Source organism: Raphanus sativus, unplaced genomic scaffold (assembly GCF_000801105.2).
Source record: "Raphanus sativus cultivar WK10039 unplaced genomic scaffold, ASM80110v3 Scaffold1135, whole genome shotgun sequence".
NCBI lineage: Eukaryota > Viridiplantae > Streptophyta > Magnoliopsida > Brassicales > Brassicaceae > Raphanus > Raphanus sativus.
This window is the reverse complement of record NW_026616449.1, coordinates 426-25,028: the sequence shown is the minus strand read 5'-3', so window position 1 is coordinate 25,028 and position 24,603 is coordinate 426. Positions and strand designations below refer to the sequence as shown.

Sequence of the window (24,603 nt, the reverse complement as noted above, 5' to 3'; positions counted from 1 at the left end):
AAACGAAACTAACCGAATCGATACCGATTCAAACCGAACCGAAATCTTTTTCAAATAATTCGATTGAAGATTTTTTCAACCTGAAAGGTTTATTTTAAAACCGAACCGATAAACCTAACCAAATTTAACTACAGTAAAATTTACTTCAAAAAAATCTACTAGAACAAACTACAGCTAAACCAATTTACCTACAACCAAAAGAAATAAAAGTGTAAACCCCTAAGTATAACCAATCATCACCATTATTGTTGGTGTATGGTTACGCATTCTCAGTCAGAGTTTCAATATAGTAACAAAAATGTTTTTATAAAAATCACCTTTGAATTTTTTTGTCCTAACTTATAACTGTTATAAAAAGTCCTGCACTTTTAAAGTGCGGGTGAAACAAATACTCATTAATTTATGTATCTGATGTTAATACGTATATAAACCTTTTGCCTTAGTTAACACTATAAATGATGTTAAATATTCTATCAGTTTTGATTGATATTATATTTTTTATGTGTGATTAAATGATAAGAAATTTGATATCTTTATTAATCACTGAAGATAATTAAATTTAATTGATGTATATTTAATCAATAATGGCACCACTTTCTTAATTGATACTATTAAATTATATATTTGTATAATTTATGAATATAAAATTCAAAAATAAATATCATTTGATTTTGTGAGAATTTTATACTAGGAAACTAAATATTCATGATGCAAGTATAGTGGTTCCCAAAGGCGGTGGCCACAATCTGATTATAGTCTAGCTCAAACCGATCGGTAAAGGCTGTACGTAGCTTTATGTTTTTGACGGTAGAATTTAATCTGTAAAATTATTTGTTTTATTTTTTTTGTTGTAATTTTCTAAAGTACTAGTTTTTTTACTTTGAGAATAAAGTTTTTTACGACCATATTTTAATTTTGTTGAGATATTTTTGCTCTAAGTTTTTTAATGAAAGAAAATTTCAGATTATTTGACATGTACATTTCTAGATTAAATTTTGGTTATCCAGAACATATACAGACACAATCAATCATCTCCTTAGTAATGAAACTTAATTTCTTTGTAAGCAATTTAGTAGAGCCATATATAGTATTACCTCCATTTCAAAATATTATATATTTTAGATTTTTCATACATATTAATAAAACATATTAAATATTATTTATATATGCATAACTTTTGTGATTATTTTTCCCCCACAATTTTAAGCCGATAAAAATCAAATAAATAGAATTAAGTTTTTTGAAGTTTTCAATTATTAAATCAAATATGCATTTTCAATGTAAAAATAGATTTTTTTTGAAACAAAAGTTTTATCTAGAATATGTAAATTTATGAAAAGAGGAAATATTAATTCAGTTTTGGTTAGTTCCGGTTTGGTTTGGTAGCTAACGAATTTCGAAATTAACTACCTCTCGCCGTGCTCATTGCTTATATAAACCTCTCTCTCCCTCTCTCTCCTGGCTTCCTCTGGAATCAATCAACTGAACGCATTCTTCTTCGATTGAAATCGCCTTCAGGTAAGAGACGATTCGTCAACCAACAAGCAGCACCACCAGTGACACTTCGTGAGCCCGTCGTTCAATGGCGACATCGCGTCCTCAGTCTCCGCCTTCGGATTTTCCCGCCAAAACGACGAGGACGAATCAGAAGGAGGAAGATCGGAAGAAGGTGAGTTACAAGACGAAGGAGATCAAGTATCTGAATCGGAAGAAGCTAATCATTCTCCAGAACGAGAACGGACCGTGTCCTCTGATCGCCATCTGTACGCACTCTCTCCCCTGCTTCCCCTTAGGGTTTTCGAACTTTTGCGTATAAACGATCGATCGATTAGGTTAACGAAACTGGAATTAGATATCGCTGTTACGATAGAAGATGATGAGTGAATTAGAGATCGTTTTTCTTGGATAAGATTTAGATTCTCGTTTGTTTATTATAATGCGGAAACAGGTAACGTTCTGCTGTTGAGGAACCGGATGGATCTGTATCCTGATCGTTTTCAAGTTTCTCAAGAGAGATTGCTAAACCTTGTGGCAAATCTACTCTTTGATGTAAGACTTGTTCTCAGGTTTTAGTTTCATTATCTTATGGCCTGACCAGATGATTGATTTGACAATGGCAGATCGATGATGAAGCAGAGAAGATAATTGATGCCATTAACCTCCTCCCACGCCTTGCTTATGGCATTAACGTCGATATCAAATTCAGGAGGTTAAACCTAATCCTCTTGTTTGAATTCAACATAGAAAAACATTCCTTATGATTAACTAACCCAAACATGTTTACTTGATTGCAGTATTAGTGACTTTGAGCGTACACCTGACTTAGCCATATTTGATTTGCTTAAGATTCCCTTGTACCACGGATGGATTTTTGATCCTCAGGTAACATCATCAATTTTGATTCTTTCAGTTGCAAACTTGGAGTAATACAAACGTTTTGAATGTTTTTACTCTCCTTTACCTCCAGGACTATGAAACCGCTACTGCAATTGGATGCAAATCTTATAATGATCTGATGACTGGCCTTGTTACTTTGGCCGAGACACAGACTGTAATGGCTCCAATCGGTCTAGATTGTGGAGAATGCTCTGTTGATTTTAGTGCAGCTCTAGGGACTCCTTCACAGTGTTTCTCGAAGACAAGATCTTTTGCTGACTCTACACCTACATCTGCAGAGCATGGTAGATTGGCAAGGGGGGATATCGAAGAAGAAATAGCGTTGCTGCAAGCCTTGCGATTATCTGAAAGGGAAAATCTTGGTGTGGAATTGGATACTCGCAGAGACTCAAGCAGTGGAGGAAAGTCCGCGTCTGGATACTCTGATGTATATTGGATGTCTGAGGATGACTCACTGGTAAATTCTGTGGGCACTGCATCTGGTTCTACTAGCACCCCTGGAAGTGGTAATACCTGTCCCAAGACCAGATGTGATGATCAGTTTTCTTCTAAGGGATCAGGAGATGAGACAGACTGTGTTGTTGGGAATAACATTGATGTGGGGGAAAATATATGTTCGCCAGCATCAAGTAAAATGACCAGTGAAGCTCTTGACCATGATCATGTGCCCCTGTATGAAGATGATAAAGGTGTAACCATAGTAGGTTCACCAGTTTGTAAAGGCGACTCAACTCCTGGACAAATCTCTCCGGAAGGGAAGGATACAAACAGGCTCACACCAGAAGAGGGTACGTAATGTTCACACACACAAACATAAGATTATATTTTATTGTGCATAGAGAGACAAGTCCATACGTTTCCCGACATTCTTAAGAAAAATTTGCCATGGTTGGATCTTCAGGTGAAGTGATCAAGAGGTTCTTGAATAATAATGCCAGCCAGTTAACGTTTCTCGGGTGAGTGTTGGTATTGGTTGCTATGTAATTGGCTATCACTGGTTTTATAATTATAACCATTGATTTATCATTTTTCGCCCAGGCTCTTTTTCTTGCATGAAGGCCTTAAAGAAGGTGAACTATGTGTTTTCTTCCGCAACAATCACTTCTACACCATGCTGAAGGTTAGTTACTTACATGTAAAGCTGTAGCCTTTTTTATTTCCCCAAGTGTCTAGAGACGATTTCAACAGTTGATACATAACAGTCGAGAAGGTTAAAATCCAATTCTATCTTCTTTCGTTGTTCTCGTTTTGCAGAATGACAGTGCACTCTATAACCTGGTTACTGATCAAGGCTACCTGACTGAGCGAGACCTCGTTTGGGAAAATTTAAACCAGGTATGTGCGGATAATTATGTATTAGTTAATCTTTTGTAGGGAGAAGATTGATTTTGTTGTATTCAAAGTCTCTCAGTGATTGCTATTTGCTTTGCATATTACCATATGGTATTGTTTCAAAATTTGCAGGTTAATGGTGACTCTGATTTCGTGACTGGTGACTTTAAGGTCTTCGAGTTTGACAGTGGCAACTGGGATCAACAGGATGCAGTTAGTAATACTGCGGTATGCAAAAACTTCCTCTCCTGCTTCTGAACTTTTTTTTTGTCACGTTGAAATTTCTTGGCATATACTAATTTGAATTGTATATTCGTTTTTTTCCTTTTATGTTACCAGGACTACATCTACAGCATCAACAGTTTGTCAAAAGAAGGCATGGAAATTGAGTAAGCTTCCCAACTTTATAATCTCTGAAGAATGATCTGATTAAACCATCTTTGTTTCTAAACCTGTACATTTTTTTAATGTTTGGTTTCTATGGTTAATATGCAGTCCCGATCTTAAAATGGCGATGGAGTTGCAGGAACAAGAGTTGGGTGGTGAAGACAAAGATTTCGAGGTATAAGTGATTTTAGACCTACAAAGTCCCCATAATACGAAAACTTACAATATATCCTAAAAGTGTAACAAGCATCATTTTCATTCATAACTCTGTTACTTGTTAGTAGTTTTTTTCCCCTAAAACATAAGAAGACAGAAAGAAACTTAATGCCATTTTATCCTACTTCTGCTTGTCCTTTGTTATGTTTTGCCATGAACATGACTAAGGACCTCTTCTGCAGTTTGTTCCTTGTACCGGAACCTACCAAAGCTAATTGAGTAACGAATTGAATACTAAAAATCACAGAAGATTTACCTTAAGATCTAATCAAATTATCTCAAAGGTATTCCAACCCCAGATAACTAAACCACATCACACCTTAGCATGTGATGTGACAGAAATATACCTATTAAAAGAGTGAAAGAAAGGAACAAGTGTTCTTTTTTTGTAACCACGCCACCCCCATAGTATGTACTCTTTCTTGGGTAAATTTAGGGAATGGCAAATACCAAAAGTCGTAAGTTCAAAAGCCAAATATGAAACCCAAGATGGTTGGTTACAAATGATAAGCATTGTCTTACAACTAAAACTGTGTTGAAGGGACACTGATTGAGGGATGAACGTGTAAAAGTGTGTGATTATCTCTTCAGGTATCAATTAAGAGGCAATCAATACAAGAAGTGAAAGCAGTCCAAAGAAAGGCAAATGTAAATATCATGTATATAAACCCTCATGTCTCATCCTTTCTGTGTACAGTTTAGTTTAGCTTATTTTTTATTGATTGTTGGGTTTACAGTAAGCAGTCAGGGCTTTCTGATGCTTACTTGGCTGTAGTGAAGTACGATGTATCATGTATTTCTTTTTCTTTGAAAAATAAAATCGATGTATGTATATTTTGAGAATACTTCTTTCTTAGATTTTGTTGAAAAGAAAATTACAATACAAGAACCTGTTGCGAGCATGGGACGGTCGAAGCCAAAATGATTGATTTCAAACATTTTTATAACATGAAACTCAAGGAGTCAGTGATTTATCTTTTTACAGTTTGACGTATATATAAGAAGAAAAAGAGACATGGGATCTCATATATATCTAGTCTCCTCGTTCTCATGTGTAAGTATCCCTCAAAATTTTAGTCTAACAAGAAGATGAAGAAGGAAGAAGAAGAGGTTCAATTCCTTTCTTCCTTGTGATACCAGTTGGTACACCATAACAGACCGGCGCAGCCCCAATCAAGTATGGCAACGTACACACTTCTCTAGCCGCAGCTATGAACGAACCGATTTTGCGTCCATGCTTGTGATTACACTCCATCTTCCCTGACCCATCAGCATTCGATTGACCTGGCTTGTTACGCGGTTTCCTTGTCCTCTTGGTGGTGTTGCCTTTTAGATTCATAACCGCAAGTTCGTTAGCTAATGACTCACACTGGCTGCAACCACCCTCCGAAGAAGAAGGAGAATCTGATCTCTCTCTCAACCAGCCTTCCAACAACGCTTTCCCAAACCGATCAATGTCTCGGTCTGTTACGTCCCACAGATTGGCCACAATGGCTGGAGATCCGGCTAAGAGATAGGAAGAGTGGTATGCCTTGTGGGATGTAGCAGCCTTTGAGCCATAGTGAACCACTGCTGCATCCCATCAGGAAAGTTGCACAACAGATTTCTAGCTTCTCTATTTCCCGACTAGATAGATATTGTGCTCCTGCGAGTGTCATATACAGTAGAAGATCTATTGAAAAAAAACAATCACAAAGTAAACGAACATTGCAACAGCTAAGGACAGTTTTTGCATGAGTGAGTGATGGAGTAATCATATACCACTTCCATGACCGAAATAAAGAAATAGATCATGGCTTTTTAATGCTTTTGTCAACTCTTCCGCACTTGGTACTGATCCAGCTTTTCCCTGAGAAAGTATTTGCAATGATGGGAAGTTATAAAATTTTAGCATAAAGAAAAAGGCTAACTACAAGTAACGCTGACCCTATAATATATGTTACCTCAAAGTTTTGATCTCTGAACCAACTCTCAAAATCGACTTGTGTCTCGCTGAGATCACCACCGGGATTCAACAAGTAGAACGAATCTAGCGGATCAATGAGAGGGAAGGAAGCAGCATAAGATCTTGCTGGCTCTCCCTGGAGACATCGCTTCGTCAGCACAGCAAATATGCTACCTACAGAAGGCATTCGGTACACCTCCTGTTTCCTTAGTATTGGAATATTCTCCCAAGGAAGCATCTAATCAAAAATCAGAACACAGTTTCAGGTAAGAAGGTCCGTAAACGCAAGGGACAAAAAAGGAAACTCTTATTTGCTATAGACATGAGTCAAACGTTGTAATACATGTGCAGGAAAGTGATAAAGGATATAAATGACGTTACCTGAACCTCAGGATCTAAAACAAGAACGATAGGTTCTCTACTGTCACAACCGGCATGCTGTTCTAGTTTGGTTGCTGCTTCACGTATCAGTTGTAAAGCCAATCCATGCCTACTTTCGGAAGTATCAGCTGCAACAGTAGGATTTTTACAGCTATCTTCTTCATAAAGATATCCTCCTCTGCCTACATAGCAACCATTTCTTAGAGAAAGCTGAGCAACGCATGCTTCTCCTTCAAAGTTTTCGATCCCGCCTCCAAGAATAACCTTCAAAAGCATTTCATTTACTTCCATTTTGCACTTGGACTTGAGATCTTTTACCAGTTTTTTATGTACTGAGTCGGGCAATTTCAAGTTTGACAAGTCTCCAAGAAGCAGACATCTCCAGGGACCCAGCCAGGAAGCTTCTAGATTCATAGAACAAAAAAATGGTTACCTAATGTTATTAACAAAAATTGTAGACTCGTGCATATATAGTTCTGTATATGTCACAACATTTTAAAATGTAAAATTTTTTTTGGGCGTGACAATATTCTGCAAAATGTCAAGAAATATGAAAAGGATTTATCGGTCTTGCTGAATTGTAAAATAGATGTAAACGTGTAATAGAAAAAGAGCCATCATACCTTAGGAATTTTTTAAGATGATGATCAAGTTCTTTTCTCTTTTCCACCATAAATTTCTATGCTCTCTCGTGTCTTCTACAGAAGATCCAGTAGATGTATGGGTTTCCTCCATTATTGATTTAAATGCTGGAGCTACATCATCAACCACGGTGGAACCCCATGGACAAAGCCAGCGCCTCTCCAAATTCTTGACTTGAGTCGCTTCCGTAGAACTAGTATTTGCACCGTCGTCGTCTGACATGTCTAGTGATTCAATGAGGTCATGAGTACAAAGAGGAAACATTATTGATCAACCAGTAGGCAGTTCGTATTTTACCTTCTAGAACCGAATCTACAGGCAAAAGTGTGGCGACCGGTTGGCTTTTCAAGGTGAGGCGTGATATGAGCACCCAGGCACAAACAGGGGAACGGATTTGCATTAGCTCCTGTAACAATTGATTTAAAGCGCCTCCAAGCAAACTAATACAGATGATTGTTGAGCTGGGAAGATTGTTGAAGAATTCTTTAGCAAATTGTACAAGATCTTGAGTCCGCTCAGGAGCAAGCCTACAGTTGCGAGTAAGACAAATAGTGAGTAAGCCAACAGAAAATTAATAGCATGTCTGGTTGCTTAAGTGAACTCATGTCATACCTGGGTAAGTCCAACTCCTCAGGAACCATGCAACTCGAGCAAGTAGCCTCTGTACACTGGAAAATACAAGCTGTTAGATAAGAGAAGCAACACGTACTTCCAATTGACAAGCTGAAAATACCTATCCAGCCTCTTTCTCTCACCTCCATTTGTATTAATCTTGCGTCAGCAATATCTTCTCCATGAGATCTAATACAGCTTTTCCATGCTGAGCAACAGATTTTTCCAAGGGCAGCACTAAACAAACTTTCAGCATACAACAATCCATCTGCCTGGGAAACTATATCAATTTGTTTTCGAGATATATCTCCAAGCTGCTTATCAAGTGTAACTTCTAACTTCAGTTTGCACTTTACGCATGAAAATTTTTGCTGATTAGTAACTAATATCTCTTTTGCATTTTGGATTTCCTTTACTGCCAGATCCAGACTCTGCTTTTTGTTGTAAAAGTTTCCTTGCAAGATATAAAAAAAATATATATATCAAGTGGCTTATTAACAAAAGGAACAATGAAATCTACATGAAAGGACAATACTTCGAGAAAAAAATAAGAGAGCAGTTCCATACCTAAAGCAGAAGAAAATGCAACCACAAAAGGGAACAGACTTTGAGAGCAGGAAATGGCTTTCCCCCATGACAGAAGAGATTCTGCCTCCAGCCCATTCCCTATCAGCTCATTAACAATTCCAACCTGCAAATTTGGCACCAAATTGAGAAACAGAGAAGTGATGGAACCCAGCTAGACTAGGTCTGATTAGAAACAGAACCTGAAGGGTGCTTTCCAAATAACAGTGGAGTACATTCCAACGACTTAAATAGCAGCGATTAATGTCCCAGGAAAAATTCCCACACGGCCAAAAGTCAGTTGCTAACGATCTGTACACTTGGAAATCTGTTATGCTATAACTCCGTATCCCTGACATTTTCCCTGCGTCATTGTATTTTTCGAACTGCTTCTCAGCGGTATACTTAAATTTATCTTGAAACAAAAGAGTTCGTATTCTATAGGCTTCTTTTGCATATGAAAGAGCCTGTAAAAGAAAACACATTATAATTAAGTTCTTGCAACAATGACTGGCAATAATTCACAACAAAAACATTGTGGAAAAGTTTGTAAAATACTTATAACAAACGTATAACGATTTTAAGAAATTCACCTCAGAAAGCTTTCCAAACGATATGAGCCTTTCAGAGAGATCATGATAGAGATATGCAGCTACGAAAGATGATTGACCAGAAGGTGAGGCCTGAAATGACATTGATTAGCAAAATCTAATATCACCATAAGCAGTATTTGGTGACAAAAAGCTCTGTAAATAATTTCCTTACACTTGAAATCAGTTCTGAAGCTGCATCTGTGATATCATCTATCGTGGTATCTGAATGGAAGGGGTCTTTATTCTTTTTGGAGCTTAGCAAGAAATCATTGTGTAAATCATGGAAGTTCTGCTGGAACCCAATTAGCCTCGCTTTTGAATCTTTCAGGCAATCTATCCAGAAGTCAATGCACGTAGATTTGTCACCAAAATTCTCTGATAAGCTCAGGATAAATGCATCACTTATTGGGGAAGGGCATAAGGCATGACTTAGCCTTCTACATTCCCACATCATTGCAAGGCAGAGCTCTAATTTGACATGCCTCCATTTAAATAATCTGAAAATTAACTCGAATATATGATGATGGAGATCCGTACAACCCTGGGAATGGAGAAAAGAATCAAGGGTCAGATAAAAAATGAAGCCCGCACTATAAAGTATGCCACTAAAAACAGTAGTCCAGGTAGATAGTAAGAAAAAATACCTTCAATGCCATTAAATCGATCATATTATACACTAACGGAACTATGTTTTGAGACAGTAAACCTGTAACGTAAGTCCCAAACTAGTAATCCTTCTGCGGATTAGAAGAAAGGGGAATCAATGGATAGATTGCTTAACTTGCACAGAAAGTTATTGAGAGAGTTTAGGAGATTTGTAAAAGTATTCTTATTCATAAAAGTTGCAAGGCTATGCGTTATATAAAAACAAAAGATCCTTATCTCAAAACACTTAAGCTAATTATCCTAACATGTTGATAAATATCTGAGATAGAAAATATAAATAAAACCAAATCATAAAACACTTAAGTCGGGTGAGAAGTTCAGCTTCCTGGGTACAAAAAGCTCTCAAGCAATACGCAATAGGTAACTGGTGAGAAGATGATGGACCCTCTTTATTTGGCCCATGATGTTACCTCACTCTGCTTTCATACACAAAAGAACTTGGTCACGAAATACTTTTAAGTAATTAATGAGCTGTTAATTCTGACGTAGTGAGAGATGTACCAGTATTGAGAATGCTTCTGACAGAGAACGAATGCAGTCAGCTCGATCTTCAATTCCAGATGCCATTGTCATTTTTGTTTTCCATACTAAGATTCTTGCTCTCTCTATATGCATATCCTTTGTGACATAAACATCCTTCAAAAGGATATCAGCTATTTCGACTCGCGTTTGCTGACCTAGTTTTGAGCTCAAAGGGAACATTTCATCAATAGGCCAGAAGCTCCTGCAAGCATTTATAGAGAAGAGAAAATACAAATTAAAAAGTATACCAGTATCACTTTCACCAATTTTACAGATACGTAAACAAATCCATCGATATCAGAAAAAAGAAGAAGAAAAAAAACGGGATTTATAGTAGCTTAGGACCAGTGCAAACTTTACCCAACCAATAGCTGAAAGATTATTAGGATTCCAACCTGCTCTAGGATTTTTCCGATAGCACGATTTGACTTTTTCTTGGAAGGTGATAGCAATGAGTACAAAGTTGTACAAGAATCGACAGCATCCAAATTCGTCTGTTGATAGAACACATTCAGATACTTGAAGTTCAGAATATTGTATATATATATACAGAAAAGTAAGTCATTAAACATATACCTTAGCCCACTGTTTTACAATTGCCGTAGGGCCTAGTAGCCTTCTCATCAGATGTTCAGCTGAAAGCCAATCTTCTAGAATATGCACGACAGTCTGTCTAATCTTGCATTTGCTACATTGGCGGAGTACATGCAGGTAGAATGCAGACCTATTACATGTTTCGCCCACAAAATTCATAATGGCCTCTTCCGACTGGTGATTATCAGATGAACTAGATTGATTTACAAATAGCTGACAATCTAGTTCAACACATCTCCATGATGCCTTCGAGCACAGTTTAAGTGCCTCACAAGCCTGCAAGGTAGAACACACATTCTATTAAAATGTAGCAAGAAAAAAATAAGAATACATGTAGATGCATAAGTCCACACAGATAAAGCATGAGCATAATTTTATCCAGTATCATCCTTGTTTGCATAGAAGATATTTAAGTCAAAAGCATGTACTTCACCTTCTTTAGCTCCTTATTTCTGTACAAATTGACACCAACATTGTATAGCGCCGCTAATTTATGCTTCAGTTCTTTAGGTCCAATCCAGGGACTAGCAATTACATTCTCAACTAGATGGACGCTGATCTGGAAAGGAAGATGTTGGATCACTAAATTAGATATACGATGACATGCTCTGTAACTTGAACAAGATACGTCTCATAGATTTGAATGCATTGCACATTAAAACCAAACCTCCAATTTTTGCTGGGTTCTCAACGAGACAATGAAAGCAGCTATAGCCACTTTTAACAGAACTTTGTTGTTGTCAGTTTCTCTACCTCCCTTTTCAGACGTGCATCTAAGAAGTGGCCAAAGGAGAGGTGAGAAATGCATTCAACCCACATACAAACATTTCACATAAGAATTAATATAGCTTCCAGTTTCTAAGTGCATTGAAGATTTAAGCGACATCTTACCTGCCAACTATTTGCATATTAAAATGGGAAAAAAAGGCTAGTGCATGAATCAACAACTTAGCGTAAGAGGGATAATGATCACCTTACCTCTGAAGGAAGAGACAACCATCACAAAATTGGAGAAAGGCATCATGAATAGTAGACAAATGAGCAGAAGCGCAGGACATTTCCGTCTCTGGAGCTGAAGCGTGTGAGGCGAGTACACCATCCGCACTCTCTGGAGCTGAAGCGTGTGAGTAGGGATGTCAACTGGACACTCTGTCCATGGACGTCCATGTCCAAATTAATATGGACTAATATGGACATGCCCAAATTCGTCCAAAATATTTTGTTGTCTAACTGGACAACGCCCAAATACGCCCAAAGACCAATGGACAAGACCAGATGGACATGGGCCATCCAAATCATTAAAATGTTTAGGGTTTTTAATTGGAAAAAAATCATTTTTTTCATTTGGCCGTCACTCTTATCTCTCGATCTCAAGCTCTCGATCTCAAGCTCTCCATGACTCCATCTCTCTCGATCTCGAGCTTTCCATCTCTCTGACGAAAACCCATCTCCGTCGAGCTCTCTCTCTCTCTCCTCTGACGAGCTCTCTCTTCTCCGACGAGCTCTCTCTTCTCCGATTGAGCTCTCTCTCTCTTCTCCGACGAGCTCTCTCTCTCTCTTCGTGGTGGGTTCGCGACTTTGCTCTCTGTCTCTTCGTGGTGGGTTCGCGACTTTGCTCTCTGTCTCTTTGTGGTGGGTTCACGACTTCGCTCTCTGTCTCGTCTATATTATAGCATTGTGGAAATGAAATGTTGCTTCTTAGTTCTTACACATAGCTTAACTTGTTATTGCTTCTTACACATCGTGGAAATGAAATGTTGTTTACAGGAAGAAGACTGTTGTTCCTGTCTAGCTGTTCATCTTGGTGTTGGGTTTAGACATCATCATCTCTATCACTGATTCACCAGAGCAGCTCGCTTGTTGAGGTTTTGATCTTCTTTGCTTACCATATCTCTCTCAAATGTGATCTGTAGAACTTTATGATTCGCTGAACTTTATGTGAAATGATGCAACTTACACATAGCCTAACTTTATGATTTGTTGAACTTTATGTGAATTGATTCGTACTCTTTTTCAGTTTGTTCAAGTCTTAGTATTGATGCTGATTTTGTTATTCATTACTAATGAGCGTTGTTAATCTCTTTTGTTCAGATGGATGATGACACTTTGAACCTGAATGATGATGATTATTTGAGTGCTGATGAGAATGAAGCCGGGTTCTTAACAAGTATAGGAGCCGTCTTCTTCCATTAAATGTACAAGCTCTCATTTGTACAAGAAACTGGCTGCGTGGGTTTGAAGTGTCGAGTAAGTGTTCTGATTTTATCCCTCTTTAGGAAGTGTTGATATGTCTCTTACCTGATTACCTCTTTTTAACTTGGTTGCTGTTGATATGTCTCTTACCTCTCATGTTAGGTGATTCTGAAGAAGAAGAAGGAGAAGGAGAAGAAGAATAAGAGAAGGAAGGTGAAGAAGGTAGAAGGAAGAAGAGAATGAAGTTTAAATAACTTTAAGTACCCTTTTGTAAAACATGGAGTTTAAATCTAAGTATTTTTTTCAGTCTTTTGTAAAACATAGAGTTTAAATTTAAGTACCCTTTTGTAAAACATGGAGTTTTAATCTAAGTACCCTTTTTCATTGTTATATATAAAATTTAGAATCTGTATACTTTTTTACATCAAGTGGGCGAACTGGACTCTATGGACAGTCCAACTGGACATGGTCCTATTTGGACATGGACTATTTGGACATGGTCCTATTTGGACATAGACTATTTGGACATGGACCTATTTGGACATCAAAACCAAAAACGCCCAAAAAAAAAAGTCCATCTGAATATATCCACTTCCGTCCGGACAGCCCAATTGACATCCCTACGTGTGAGGCTTGCAGGCTAACTGAGCGGAGAAGGACTCCAAGCAATCCAGGCAGAGCTCGTACGCGCGGAACAGATCCACGGCCGATTCGCGAGCTTTTTCTTCTTCGGGATTGGCGGAGGAGGAGGAGAGGCGTTTGGGGAAGAGGGAGATTGATTTGTTGAGGAACGGGAGGAATTGCTTGGCGAGGGATCGGAGTCGGTCTTGTTTACGGGAGGATGGTTGTGGGGAGGTGAATGGGCGGATTTAATCGGAGAAGGAGGTGAAGATATTATCATCGGAGGAGGATTTGATGAGGGAGAGGAGACGGTTGTCATCAGAGGACATTTTCGAATTTTTTTGGAGTTTCCCGCTGCTAATGTAAAACTGGCATTTTCTAGGTCTTCCTTTATTTATACACTTCACTTCACTTCACTGGTCTGTACATGTGGAATTAGAGACGGGAGAATGCTGTTTTGGATATCGAACCTGGGTTTCTTGTGGATTTGCTCTTTTGTTTTGGGCCTTGATGTGATATTAAAAGCCCATTATATCAGCTGATATCTGATAATACCCCAAATCTCTAAACAAGCAGGTTTGCGACGGTTTAGATTGTAAAGAACTCGGAATAAAAGATTCTGAAATCTAAAGTTGGTGGTGGAGCAGGGAGATTCCTTTCTTCTATTTATTTATTTATTTATTTATTTTTAAGTATATATCAAAATTTTCTTATATTAAAAATTCAGAAAAAATGGTGACTGAGAGAATCAGTCGAGATTACCTCATCTCTCTCCGTGAAAATTGGTACCTTTTCAGGCAACCACAAATTAATTTAAATTTTTTTTAAATGAACTTTTTTTTGGAAACACAAATGAAAGCTTGATTCACCACAACAATATCAACGATGCTCTTTCTCTAAATCCGATCCTAATAAGAGAATGTACGTCGTCGAGGGTTACAGTTTGATCGATGAGCCAGCGTTCGCGTGATTCCTATTGAAGGTATAGTTTTATGCTGTAACGTTATATATATATTGTTTTTGATCCCATTCATTGCCTTAGTTACAAGATTCTCTCTGTTGAAGTTATTACGCTAACCATTCCTTACTTCTCTCAAGATTTGGAGCCTTTGTCAAGAGTTCTAAGGAGCATCATCAAGCTATGGGCTCTGATAAGCACTCTGCTCGTTTCCTAAATAAACTAAAAATGGAGAGGGTCAGAACGATGCTAACGCACACTTACCCTTATCCACACGAGCATTCACGCCATGCTATGATTGCTATCATCATGGGTTGCCTATTCTTTATTTCCTCGGATAACATGCACACCCTCGTCGAAAAGCTTGACAACAATTTCAAATGGTGGTCCATGTATGCTTGCCTTCTTGGTTTTTTCTATTTCTTCTCATCTCCCTTCTTAGGCAAGACTATACAACCAAGCTACTCAACCTTCAGCCGTTGGTGAGAACTTATCCCTTCTTCCCTAAACTGTATATGAATTTATTTTTATTTTTTTGGTAAAAGCTATGATTTTTTTTTTAAATTCTTTTGTAATGTTATGTAGGCATGTTGCTTGGATTTTAGTAGCGGCTTTGTACCATCTCCCAAGTTTTCAATCAATGGGGTTGGATTTGAGGATGAACCTGTCCCTGTTTCTAACGATTTACACGTCATCCGTAGTATTCCTTTTTGTCTTCCACGTCGTTTTCATTGGGTTTTGGCATCTCGGTCTTGTCTCTCGTGTGGCTAAAAGACGCCCCGCGATCTTAACCATTCTTCAAAACTGTGCTGTAACTACACTATCTCCAAACCTTGTAACAATAAAAAAAAAATCACTTGCTTGAAAACATTATTTTTGAAGGAAAAAAAAATTCAAAATTGTATGCAGGTTCTAAGCATAGCGTGCTGTATTTTCTACAGCCATTGTGGTAACCGTGCTATTCTGAGGCAAACGCCACTCGAAAGAAGGCGTTCTAGCAACAGTACTTGGCTCACTAAACTCGTTCAGATCGATGAGCTTAAAGACCAAGTCTGCTCATCATGGTTTGCTCCTGTTGGATCTGCTAGTGATTATCCACTCTTGTCCAAATGGGTCATTTATGGGGAGGTCTGGATTTTTTTATAGTTATTATTCTATAACTTGGTTGTGTATGTTGTAATCCTATCTTTTTTTTTTCAGTCGCAGCTAGCATGCAATGGGTCTTGTCCTGTAACATCTGATGAGATTTCTCCTATATACTCGTTGTGGGCAACGTTTATTGGTCTTTATATTGCCAATTATGTAGTGGAGAGATCAACAGGGTAAGTGATAATATTGCTACTAACAATATCAACAACATATTTCACAATGTTTAATGGTCTTATGTCAATTTTTGCAATACGGTTAGGTGGGCACTGGCACACCCTGTGTCTGTCGACAATTATGAGAAGCTGAAGAAGCAGCAAATGAAACCTAATTTCTTAGATATGGTTCCTTGGTATTCAGGGTACGTCCATGTTTTGTTTAACGCATTGCGGATATGAAGTAGGATCTCTAGCACTGTCTGATCTGTTTATTTATTTATTTCAGAACGTCAGCTGATTTGTTTAAAACTGTGTTTGACCTCCTCGTATCCGTGACTGTGTTTCTTGGTCGCTTTGACATGCGGATGATGCAGGTAGACATATCTTTCTAATGATACGTTATGATCAGATACTCTTTTATCTTTTTATTGTATTCCATTTTTTTTAACATTATTTATAAATATGTAGGCTGCAATGACCAAAAATTGTGATGGAGACGAGAGAAAGGAACTATTATATGATCATTTCACTGATCATGAGAATGATTTCTGGTTTGACTTCATGGCGGATACTGGTGACGGTGGGAACTCATCATACTCTGTTGCAAAACTTCTAGCTCAGCCTTTTATCGAAGTCCCCCTGGATGATAAATATGTTTCTCTGCAAAGGGGTAACGTGTTGCTTATTGGGGGAGATCTTGCGTAAGTTCCATACTCTCTGTTTTTTTTTTTTTGTCATGTTTTGATGTAACCAAATGAATGTCTTTCTTTGATACATCGCAGATACCCCAATCCATCAGCGTTTACATATGAAAAACGTCTGTTCTGTCCTTTTGAGTATGCGCTGCAACCTCCCCATTGGTATAAAAACGACTCGATTTCTGTCGAGAAGCCTGAGTTGCCTGAAGGGGTTTCTGACCTGAAGCATTATGATGGTCCTCAATGTTTTCTTATCCCTGGAAACCATGGTGGGTTTGGTTTCCGTCTCTCAATATTATTTTGTCTCTCTCTAATAACACTCTCATGTAACTTTATTTTTTTTTAAATAATTTTAGACTGGTTCGATGGACTCAATACTTTCATGAGGTATATATGCCATAAAAGTTGGCTTGGTGGCTGGTTAATGCCCCAAAAGAAAAGCTATTTTGCACTACAGCTACCTAAAGGGTGGTGGGTCTTTGGTTTGGATCTCGCCCTTCATGGTGATATTGATGTCTACCAGTTCAATTTCTTTTCTGAGTTAGTCAAGGAGAAGGTAGATTCAGCATCATCTTTGAGTTATTATCTCCTGTTTGTATTTTTTAAAAATCTTTTTTTTATTTAGGTTGGGGAGGATGATGCGGTGATCATTATCACACATGAGCCGAACTGGCTTCTTGATTGGTACTGGAAAGATGATACAGGAAAGAACATGAGACACCTGATATGCGACTTTTTGAAAGGCAGGTGCAAACTTAGAATGGCAGGAGATTTGCATCATTATATGCGTCACTCTTGTACTACTCAATCGGATGGACCTGATCCTGCTGCTCATGTCCAACATCTCCTTGTTAATGGTTGTGGTGGGGCTTTTTTGCATCCCACCCATGTCTTTAGCAACTTTTCTAATTTTTATGGTTCTTCCTATGGATGTAAATCTGCTTACCCTTCTTTTAAAGATTCAAGCAGGGTAATTCATTTTTTCTTCTTCTTGTTTCTTTGGTCTCTTATATGATTTGCCTATTTTTCTTTGCATTCTAAAACTTTATATTTGTTTGATGTTCCTTGCAGATTGCTTTGGGGAATATTTTGAAGTTCAGGAAAAAGAACTGGCAATTTGATTTCATTGGTGGCATCATATACTTTGTCTTGGTCTTTTCCTTGTTCCCTCAGGTGAGGTTTTACTTACTTAATTGCGTCTGTATATATTGATGTAGGGCCGGATCTGAAATTTCGGAGCTCTTTAAAAATTATTTTTAAAAATTACTTTTTCATAATTTGGGAGCATATTGCTATATAAAAATTGGGGTCAATACCAATGTTTCACCTGGTTCTGCCTAGATCCCACCTTGTACTCACATACACTCATGAGAATGGTATTGATCTTTATTCCTTGTTGGTTTCAGTGTAAGCTAGGCCACATCTTACGAGATGATTCATTTTCTGGCCACCTGGGGAGTTTCTTAGGCACAGTTTGGAGCGCCTTTGTGCACATAACAGAGCAGTCATATGTGTCTTTCACCGGTGTTGTCATGTTGCTAGTATCTGCAATTATGTTTGTTCCCTCAAAAATATCTCGGAAGAGACGGATGTTAATCGGAGTTCTTCATGTCGCTGCACACCTTACCGCTGCTTTGATTCTTATGCTGCTGCTGGAACTCGGCATAGAAACCTGTATCCAGCATAAGCTCCTCGCTACGTCCGGTCAGTTACGAATGTTGTTTTTGTCTTTTTCCTCGTTAAAATATCATTGACACTAATGGTATATATATAACACAATGTTATTACAGGGTATCATACATTGTATCAATGGTACAAATCAGTGGAAAACGAACACTTTCCTGACCCCACTGGCCTTCGAGTCCGTATCGAACAGTGGACCTTCGGATTCTATCCAGCTTGCATCAAATATCTTATGTCAGCTTTTGATATTCCTGAGGTAATGTATTTTTGTCAACTTAGCCTTTTGTTTTAGGACCAAACTAATTAATTAAACGTGTTTAACGTTTAGGTGATGGCGGTTACACGGACAAATATTTGCCGGGAAGGAATGGAGTCGCTATCTCGAAGTGGAGCAGCTATATATTATGCTTCTGTCTTCCTCTACTTTTGGGTCTTCTCAACTCCGGTTGTGTCTTTGGTCTTTGGGAGTTACTTGTACATCTGCATCAACTGGCTTCACATACACTTCGATGAAGCTTTCTCTTCTCTCCGGATTGCTAATTACAAATCATTCACCCGTTTCCATATCAAACCTGATGGAGACCTTGAAGTCTTCACTCTCGGAGTTGATAAGGTGAGTTTAAAATGACATGTTGTTCTTTGTTTTGGTGATTGGTCTTTTACTAGAGGAGTGTGTATGTGCTTTAATGAGTTCAGGTGCCAAAGGAATGGAAGCTAGACAAAGACTGGGATTCAGAGCCAAGATCGACGGTGAAGATGAATCATCACAGAAGGTTTCCTAGCAAATGGTGTGCAACAACATTGCAACAAGATCCTATCAACACTGTAAAAATCGTTGATCATTTTGTTATTAGTAGATCAAATAAAGAAGTTGGAGAATCTTAGTTAGAACCAGTTTTTCAGTGATCTTTATCTCTTTCTAAAATATAGTTTTAGTTTCTTTTACCGTATTTATTAATTTATTATTGAACATTAATTTATAGAGTTTACATTGTAAGATCATAATTAAATACTTAATTTCTGGCAAAATAAAACATTTTTTATTATTCTATTTGCCTTCATCGCCATCTTTGTGTTTCTTTCTTCTGTCTATAAATCCTTTAAAACTTCTGAAATAAAATGTATATATATATAGATAGATACATAGCAAAATTATTAAACCAATGACTTCCTCTCTTCATCCTCGTCTCTATCACCCTCACCTCCACCGTTCCTAACCGCTTGTCTCGCCGGAATCTTGCTAGGAGGTTTACTATCCATCGGAACCATCTTCAACACTATTCCCATTGCTATCAACAGCAATCCCGACCCGTGCTGCTCGGTCAATGGCTTGGTGAATATCAAATATGACAGCAACAACGTAACTCCTTTCCTAGCCGTTGTTATCTAAACGCACACAAAACGTTTTAAAATGTTGTCAACTTAAAAACGCATATATTCAGTTAAAATATTAAAACCGTTAGTACAAAAGATTAGAGATTCACCAAGGCGGTTGTAGCGGCTCCAAATAGGGCAATGAGGGATAGAACCGAGACTTGACCGATGAATGTGGCCATAGCTTCGAATACAAGCACACCGTACACATACGGATGCTGCCAATAAAAAAAAACAATAGTTGAGTTTGCCCAAAAAAAAAAAGAAGTAGTTGAGTTTTTAAATAATCAATCAACTAAGGAATGATTAAACCGTTAGACTGTTAAATATATTACACGTTGGTACTTTTACTTATAGACTCAATCTCAATGTATATGACTTTCATTATTATTGTGAAAGACAAGTTGGCTTTTTAGAAAAGGTTGGTAGATTTAGGCACGTCGTCGGTCAATGATTTCATTTCGAATCCGACAAACTTTGACTTTTTTTTAATAGAGTTTAAACCGAAGAAGCTGACTCTGAGTTGAACCATGTACCGAGTCAGAACCTAAACCAAGAACTTTCAAATCCAAGGCAAAACAGAGGATTGGACTTACTTGCCAGCACGCAGTCCAAGCACGGAAAAGCTCTCCGGTCAAAACCATGGGAACGAACAAGAACGGTAGTCCAACAACCGTTGAGCAGAAAAGCATCTCCATCTGCAACATTTCATACTTACAAGAATCTCAGACACGAAGCAAAACAGAACGGTTAAACATAACCGGAAGGAACCGGGTTTTTGTGTGTTTTCTTGCCTGAGTTGTCTCGGGGTTCATTGTGAAAATGGCTTCTTGAAGATTACCCAAGAAAGCATCCATGATCAATGCACCAGTAATCATCAAAATCCCAATCATACTGAAGTTTGGAGACATTTGTGCGTCTGCTAATGTGAATAGTATCAAACCAAGAACCAGCAAGAAGGCTGAAATGTATTCGTGGACCGGGTATTTTCTCCTCAGACCGGGTATGAAAGCTCCCATTATCATCACAGGCAACACCTGAAACCCCATTTGAACAATTCTCTGAACACTAGCCTACTTTAAACATAATGAGATTTGTACAAAAAGTGGGAACAGTGGAAGTACCTTAGTGGATTTGAACATGATTTGAGCAGGATAATTGAGATAAGCCAAAGAGCCTTTGGTTAAACCATGTGATCCCATGAGAACAGCAGATAGTTTGACATATGTTCTCATAGGATTCACAATATGCTTTGTGGTGAACCCCTGAAGGTAGATCAGGAACAAGTAGACAAATCCTTGTATAAACGTGAAGTACCAACCAAAGCTACACAAAAAAACAAAAAGAGAAAATAAATCCCATTATTATCATTTTTAATTGTTAAAATCAAAATATTAGGAGAAATTTAAAGTTGACTTTACCTAAATTGCAGGCGATTATAAACATATTCCTGTGAATATAAAAAATTACACAAATATCAGAAAAAATCAAGTCAATAATCACAAATATAGATCCAATTAATTCTCCAAAATCTGTTTTTAACAAAATCACAACTGTTTTTTCGTGTGACCTCACAAGATGATATTTTATAATTTGAATTCTGAAATATAGAAATCAAAAAGCTTTTGCGTTTGTTTTGGAGAGAGTTTAGTTGGTCATGCAATGAAAAATCAAACACTTAAGCATGTTTAAGCAAAAAAAACAATTAAGCATGCAAATGATTTTCTTAATGCACATAATTAGGAGATAGTGATAAACAAACAAAAATGATTTAACGTTATCTATTATAATTCGGGATCCACGAAATGAATAAAAACTAAAAATAAAAATAAAAAGAGATAAATGAATAAATGAAAAGAACCTCGCAAACTCCGTTGACGAGGTAACCAAAGAAGAAACCAGAAGTGCAGATGAGAAACTGTTGCCATGTTGGTCGATCAGACAGAGAGATTCCAAACAGAGATCTTGACTGTTCCTCGTTCTTCATCCTTCTTCTTTAGAAGACGGAAGAATAATCAAAGCTTTTGAGAAAATTAAAAAACAAAAGAGGTCAAAAGAAACCCAGAAAAAAATAAAAGAGTAAAATCACAAGAATTTATGTAAAGTCATTCATAACGGTATATCACTCCTCGAAATAACCAAAGAACAAACCAAACCAAACCAAACTCTTCTCTAATAATTCTCTCCTCAGAGTCTCTCTGATCAAACCTTAAAGAAGAGAGAGAGAATAAATAGAGATGGTATTGGTAAAGGAGAGAGAGAGGTTTTAAAACTGAAGGGTAAACACACATGAAGAAGAAGAGGCAAGGCAAGGGGTCGAAACTCGTCGCGTGATTCGCCACTCTGTGACACGTTTTTCTTTTCTATATCTAAGTGACGTTCTCCTTTTCTCTTTTTACGTTTTCATTTGATCTCTTCTTTATTCTTCCGGTTAAACTCAACTTTTACAATTAAACCCCCAGACTTATCTTTATTTATCTTTAAGTCTTTTAACTTCACACCACGTCACAATATTTAATATCTTTTGTATCATCCTCGTGTACACCTCTCTCATGAATGCGAAATTAAGACAGTATCTCATCACCGGTTCGGTCCGGTTTATTATTTTTTTTTTTTGTAAACCAAAAGGGTTAAACCCGGGTCACTAATGGAACCAAGCCTAACCTCTGGGCGGGAGATGCAATCCACGGATAGATCCTCTCCCGGGTATTCAAATGAGTCCTAAGCAATGAACTCATATCCGTGTGGTCACTTAAAGGTGTTTGCAGCTGCGGGGATTCGAACCCGGGAATATTGGGAATTTCACCCTTAACCCTTTATTATTTTTCTTATTATGAAAAAAAAATAATGGATTTGTTTTCTTTTATGGCCGGATCTGTGTATATAGATATAAAATCATACCTGTATTAACTTTATTTATTTATTTTTGTTAAATTAACAATTGTATATGCTATAGGTAAATTATACATTACCTTTTCTACAATTTGACAAGTAGCATATCAAAATAATAAATGCTAAGCAAAAAATAACATATCAGAGATTTATTAGTCTAAAAATGTAAATGGTTATTTATATTTGTTAAGGATAACTTCGGATCTTGAGAATATTCTTACAACAACCTTAAGAAGAATCATGCATATGATGATTTCATCGAATCTCAAGTAAATAAACAGTCAGGCACTGTTTGCACCTTAGTAAAATAAAAGGCGCTATCCGTAAATTAAGGAAGTTTCAAAGAAATAATGATTCTATCAATACTGGCTTATTAGTCAACTTTCCGACTTAAGATAAGTGACTTATTGTCTCAACTCTCTATAGCGACGCCATTACAGCCTGTCCATTACAATTGCACTACCATTTTCCGTGGTTTTATTCAACTTCTATCGGGAGAATTTGTTAAATGCGTTAGGCCTCATTTTAGTAGCTCATTTTAAAAAAAATAAAATTATAAATGTTTAAATTCATCCCTGAAGGGCATCGGTCGAAAACAAAGATTAGCCGGAGAAACGACATCTATCTTATTAAAACAGAAACATTGTAATGGACCTAACTATTATTTTGTAAGATTTTAAATTAAATGCACACTCTCTTGTATAGGTATATGATATCCACATGAATTAATAGACTGGGACTCTTTCTTTTATTTTGTTGGTTTAGGAAATAAATGGTCCAACGCTAATTAAAAGATTTGAAATATATTCATGTTCATAATCATACGATTAGCAACTCCATCTTTTCTTTATTTAAGTTAGTGCAAAATTGCATACGATTATTGTTTAAAATTGTTCTCGGGTTCAACATAACATATTATGTACAAATATATGTACATATTCTATTTACCTCTATATTACATAATGTGTAATATTATTAAAATTGAATTTAATACCACCAAACCTTAAGAATACATATAAACATTTCTTTGAGAATATATCTTCTCTATTAAAAAAGATGTATCATTTTTATCTACTATAAAATAGTCATATGATTATAATTTTATTATAAAATAATTTTAATTAGAATTTTATTATAAAAAACAAAATAAAATAAAACCAAATTTTATTATATTAGTCTACTGTAAATGTTCATTATACATTGTTGTCTACATAAATATATAAAATACCAAAATTTTAACAAATGTTTGACTAATTATTTTACATTAGTTTAATATCTTAATAAAATTGAAATTATGTGTATATGCACGGGTCTAAATAATAATGTTAACTAGACATATAAATATAAATATAACTATTATAAAACTAAAAATATATAACACTAAAAATATTAAATTTATTTATAAAACATGTTTAATAGATTAACAAAATGACCCATAATTCTATATTTACAATTATGGGTGATTTCGCTAATAAGATATATTAGGAAATTGCCTTAGAGAATATTTGTGTAGTATATATTCGATGCATATGATTATTTACATAACATATATAGATATCTCGAATTTTATTTTCAAAGAAAATATTTTATGGAAAAATACATTCACCAAGTCATTACAATTATACATAATATCTCGGTAACCATATACTGTAATTTGGTATTTATTATAAATTACTTAATTGGTTTAGTATATATATCGGTGGTACATTATTGTTACCCTAAAATTAAACTATAAATACTGATCTTCTACATCATCTTTACACACCCATGATCACTTCCAAAAAAATAATAATAATAAAAATAACGAAACTAAACACTTTTTGTTTATATATCAGACACATGTAATATATTAGACATCATAATATAATAAAATTCACCGAGTAAATATGTAATGATTGTTTTTTAAATAATTAACTTTATAATGTACAAAAAATCAAAAAAAAAAATTCATAACAATAAAAAAACATATCTCATGCTTCAAAAAATACGAAAACCCGCCCGACCGGGCGGGTCATGATCTAGTACTAGG

At 36.6% G+C, this 24,603-nt stretch overlaps 3 protein-coding genes and 1 pseudogene across 4 annotated transcripts; 2 read left to right on the top strand and 2 right to left on the bottom strand.

The window, feature by feature from the left end:
- Window positions 1–1,474: 1,474 nt before the first annotated feature.
- LOC130503791 (uncharacterized) lies at window positions 1,475–5,169 on the top strand. The gene is made up of 12 exons (XM_056998353.1): window positions 1,475–1,763; window positions 1,949–2,049; window positions 2,121–2,209; window positions 2,295–2,382; window positions 2,468–3,185; window positions 3,299–3,353; window positions 3,436–3,517; window positions 3,652–3,732; window positions 3,862–3,957; window positions 4,069–4,118; window positions 4,225–4,291; window positions 4,924–5,169. Exons 1-12 carry the CDS (start codon window positions 1,583–1,585, stop codon window positions 5,032–5,034), a joined length of 1,719 nt encoding a protein of 572 aa, XP_056854333.1. The 5' UTR covers window positions 1,475–1,582; the 3' UTR covers window positions 5,035–5,169.
- Window positions 5,170–5,325: 156 nt separating this feature from the next.
- Window positions 5,326–13,984, bottom strand: LOC108850076 (separase-like; annotated as a pseudogene).
- Window positions 13,985–14,421: 437 nt separating this feature from the next.
- On the top strand, window positions 14,422–19,305 carry LOC130503792 (uncharacterized). 2 transcript variants are annotated; one of them, XM_056998355.1, is made up of 16 exons: window positions 14,422–14,647; window positions 14,764–15,105; window positions 15,209–15,434; window positions 15,533–15,751; window positions 15,830–15,945; window positions 16,032–16,130; window positions 16,214–16,301; window positions 16,396–16,628; window positions 16,710–16,894; window positions 16,982–17,181; window positions 17,251–17,595; window positions 17,697–17,798; window positions 18,032–18,329; window positions 18,416–18,564; window positions 18,637–18,921; window positions 19,005–19,305. In XM_056998355.1, the coding sequence occupies exons 2-16, from the start codon at window positions 14,807–14,809 to the stop codon at window positions 19,191–19,193; spliced, it is 3,033 nt and encodes a 1,010-aa protein (XP_056854335.1). In that variant the 5' UTR covers window positions 14,422–14,647; window positions 14,764–14,806; the 3' UTR covers window positions 19,194–19,305. The 2 variants fall into 2 exon arrangements, with proteins under 2 accessions (XP_056854335.1, XP_056854334.1); XM_056998354.1 differs by having other exon boundaries at window positions 15,824–15,945.
- Window positions 19,306–19,415: 110 nt separating this feature from the next.
- LOC108848356 (UDP-galactose/UDP-glucose transporter 2) lies at window positions 19,416–22,168 on the bottom strand. Its single transcript, XM_018621695.2, has 7 exons — window positions 21,544–22,168; window positions 21,104–21,132; window positions 20,807–21,008; window positions 20,477–20,719; window positions 20,279–20,380; window positions 19,793–19,900; window positions 19,416–19,694 (listed from the first exon to the last, which is right to left on the bottom strand). The coding sequence occupies exons 1-7, from the start codon at window positions 21,667–21,669 to the stop codon at window positions 19,464–19,466; spliced, it is 1,041 nt and encodes a 346-aa protein (XP_018477197.1). The 5' UTR covers window positions 21,670–22,168; the 3' UTR covers window positions 19,416–19,463.
- Window positions 22,169–24,603: the final 2,435 nt, after the last annotated feature.